Source organism: Telmatherina bonti (assembly GCF_933228915.1).
Source record: "Telmatherina bonti genome assembly, chromosome: 8".
NCBI lineage: Eukaryota > Metazoa > Chordata > Actinopteri > Atheriniformes > Telmatherinidae > Telmatherina > Telmatherina bonti.
In genome coordinates, this window is record NC_136626.1 from 7,714,231 (window position 1) to 7,718,135 (window position 3,905).

General features: G+C 33.5%; 1 protein-coding gene across 1 annotated transcript in view; it reads left to right on the plus strand.

Annotated features, from left to right (window-relative positions):
• Positions 1 to 1,866: 1,866 nt before the first annotated feature.
• Positions 1,867 to 3,905, plus strand: part of LOC306759553 (MARVEL domain-containing protein 3) — a gene marked incomplete at its 5' end in the record, with an annotated part of 10,753 nt that continues 8,714 nt past the window's right edge. Inside the window, one exon of the mRNA XM_079245227.1 lies at positions 1,867 to 2,000. Within this exon, the coding sequence (XP_079101353.1) occupies positions 1,867 to 2,000 (134 nt within the window). The remainder of the gene's footprint in view (positions 2,001 to 3,905) is intronic.

Here is a 3,905-nt window from a genome sequence, read left to right on the forward strand (position 1 = left end):
CATACTACTTTAAATTTTAATCCATGTAATTAAATACAGACTCATTTAATCTTTTAAAGTTGTCCTTAATCAATAACTAATCAGACATTCTGAACATCTTTCCAAGATTTTCTGCTTTTTACTCACTCAGTGCAGTCGTTATCTCGCCATTTTCAGAAAAAATGTGTTTTTGTGTGCGTTAAGTCAGTAAACAGACCTAAAAAGATCTCACCTCAAGAAATGAACCAGTGTTGTGTTGATCTATAACTTTACACAACTTTAGACAACTTTAAAATGAGCCCTTCATAAATTCAATTTTTAGGCTCTTTGTAACTGGAAATCTGTCACAAAGACATCATTTGTTTCAATTTCTTCTGTTGCAGCTCTGAAAAGCAGTTTAACTGACAGAAAATAGGCTTTTAGCAGCAACAAAGTGACTCGTAAAGAGCAGTTAGCTGAAAAGTTGTTAAAATTTTGCAGAAACTTAACACATGGAGGAGTAAAGAAGTGATGAACAATGACGTCCTGAGGAGCAAATAAAGCAAAGACCTGAGACAAAACCTGAGACATGCAGGTGGACCTTCAGATAAGCCGTGTACTATTGGTAGAAGGTTCATCGAAATGGTCTCAATGGAAGGGTGGCAGTCAAGAAGAAAGTCTTAAAGAAGAGAACCTGGCAGAAAACAACACAAGTACAGGACTGAAAGTCAGCGGCAACAGGTCGATTGGAAGGATTAATCCTCCCCAGAACCCAGACTTCTACATTACTGAAGCAGAGTGGGATCATCTGGACAAAGAACAGAATAAAAACACTGAAAACATCCAAAAACAGATGTGCAAATTCATTTAAGGTGACAGAGTATCATCCAAATTTCACACTAGAGAAGCAAAAACTGCAGATTTAATCATGTGAAAAGCTTCATCAATTACCAAAAAGAAAATTTCTTTATTGTGCAACTAGAAAGTTGGTTGACTTCATGCTAAGAAAATGAAACTTCATCAACATGAACAGTGTGGGCTTTAACTGGGAGAGGACAACAAGGCTCTTCAGGGAGCCTCAATAAAAGGAAGCATAAATAAAAGGCCTCTGAGACGCTGCTGCTCATGTTGAAAGGTCAACAGCTCCTAAAAACCAGAGGAAAACAGAGGCTTCTTTGGCTCCACAGCTGGGACTGACAACACACAAAGCGGCTGATTCACACAAGCTGGTAATGACTTGAATTCCCTCCAGAAACCACAGCGTTGAAGCTGCAGCAACAACAAAAGGCCTACCTGTAGCTGCTCACCTGGAGCTTTCTCTTCCGCCTTCCTCTTCCTCCTCCTCCTCCTCCTCCAGGTAGGGTGGAGCTGTCTGCAGCTACACACATAGCAGGGGGTTTCAGAGATTTTGAAAACACAATTATTGTGTGACTTTCTACTGCTGACATCGACCTCACAGTAAGTTTACCTTTAACAACGCAGGAGAATTTAGTGTTATAGATAATTATCGAACATAAAAAAACACACACCTGCGAAGTGTTTTTAGTTTTAAAGCCAGAACCTGTTATTCAGCGATTTAGTCTGGCGTCGTTTGACGGCAAATTTGTAAAGTTTATCCATTAGGACACGGTTATGAGGTGCTGAAATGTTTTTTAAGCGACTATTTAAATCCTTAAAAGTCTTTAAAGAGAAAACATGTAAGTTTCTTTTTTTTCTTTTTTTTTTCTTTACGTTTTCTGCGTCCTGACGTCAGCACCGTGAACGACTTACGGCTTCTGAAACGTGCGAATTTCTCTTTAATGACGTAAAAGTAAAATAAATACCAGTAAAATGCGTTTATTTTTCTGGTCACCTGGTTTAGTTTCATGTTGTTCAAAAGTCGTTTTGTGTCACTGTATGGCAGCAGATATGAGCCAGCCGCCACGTTCCAACCGGGCACACCGGGACAGGAACGGAGACCACCGGGACAGGAACGGAGGACACCAGCCGAGGAGCGGAGACCCTCGGCCGTCCCGGGATGACCGGCGTTCATATCCGGAAAGGTGTGCTTTGTTAAACAACACTGAAATAATAACAATAACAATAATAATAATGATAATTATAATAATAATTATAATAATAATTATAATAATAATAAAAAGCTGCAAATACATTACAGTCAGTTATACTGACTGTAATGTATTGATGATAAATGTAAAAGTTAAAATTTCGGCAAAATATTGATTAAATTTGATGCAATTATTAGATTTTTAATAAGAGGCATCTGAATGAAGACAAACACCTTTATTTGGGGACATCATATAAATATGATAAACTTCAATATAATTTATGTAGAAGAAAACACTGAGTTGAGTCTCAGGTTTTGGGGCTTTTTTGGTGAAAATATTTTAAATTTCAGGTTTTTTCTTATTTGAAGTATTTTTCAAGAGTTTAACATAAGTTCTTTGAAATAGGTAAATAATCTTATTGTAATGATTTATTAATCATAAATGCAGAGATAGAAGATCAAATACACTTGATTAATTGATGATCAGGATTGAGGTCATTTTGATAAAGTTAAAACGTCATGTTAAAATGCTGTAATGGGATGTTAAGAGAGGAACGCATAAACAAATCCTTCAAGCCTCAACAATGTAAAGAACCATGCAATATCACCAACATTATCCAGTACGTGTTGAAAGGTTACTTTAAAAAGTACTTGCTTTTACTCATAATTTAAAAAAAAAGGTAATATAAACATGAAGGTATTGCATTGCACTGCAGATTCTGTACATCTGCAGGGGCTGATGTCATACTTCTGATCTGTGTTTTAACATCTATATAATAATCTATTCATTTCATTTAGATTATTTGAGGTTAAAAGATGTGAAAGTCAGATATAAACTATAATTTTTGATTATTCAAACATTACAGTTTAGAATTAAATGACATTAACACTCAGCTAAACAAATATAAAGCAGTAAAAACTTCCTCCACAAACATTTTTCACATCATTGTGTGTTTTCTGTATCTAAATGAAGTACTGAGTATTTGTACATTGCTTCAAGATTTAAATAAGACAGGAACTATTTTATCAATATCTCTGCATCTGATAATTACATGTCATAGTTGTTGGAGATTATTTAGTAATGAAAAATATTTGTGGATATTTTAAAGATATAAATGAAAAAACTATTTCTCTTTTATTTAAAGGTGTCTGATTGTAGTTAATTGCAGGATTTTACTCAAAACAACAGTTACCATAAATGATTCTGATGGTCCATTAATGTGACATGTATGTATGTGTATATATATATATATATATATATATATATATATATATATATATATATATATATATATATATATATATATATATATATATATATATATATATATATATATAATGGGGGTGGAAAAATAAAAAAAATCTGGATTTTTCTTTTGCTTTACAATTTTAAAAACAATGAGTTTTTATTAAAATAATGATTTTTCCCCCCAAATAAATCAAAATAATCCATTCTAACATTTTGTTATTTTGATTGTTTTTATTGATCTTTTTACTTGTCATCTTGGGCATTATAGCAGCAGAATGATGGTCTGGCTACTGGGTTGTATGTTCCTGATTAAAATCAAGAAAAATAACTTGCAAAAATAAAGTTTATCCAATTTTTTTTTTTGTTTTTGATCTTCAAAAATCAGCAATATCAAAGAATTGTGAGATTCTTGATATTCTTGTGAGGGATGTGCTAGTTATGTGCTATCACTGTCAAGGTTGTGTAGAAAACTGGTGTTATCATTGTATTATAAGAGCAACGTTGTATTGACTTGTATTGAATAGCTGGATTGCAACAGCTAATGGAGATCAAAATGAATACAAATACAATACAAATACAAATCGCAATTTAAATAGAACTGGCACCCAAAAAAATCGGAATTGAATCATATCGGGACAAAAACATATAGTC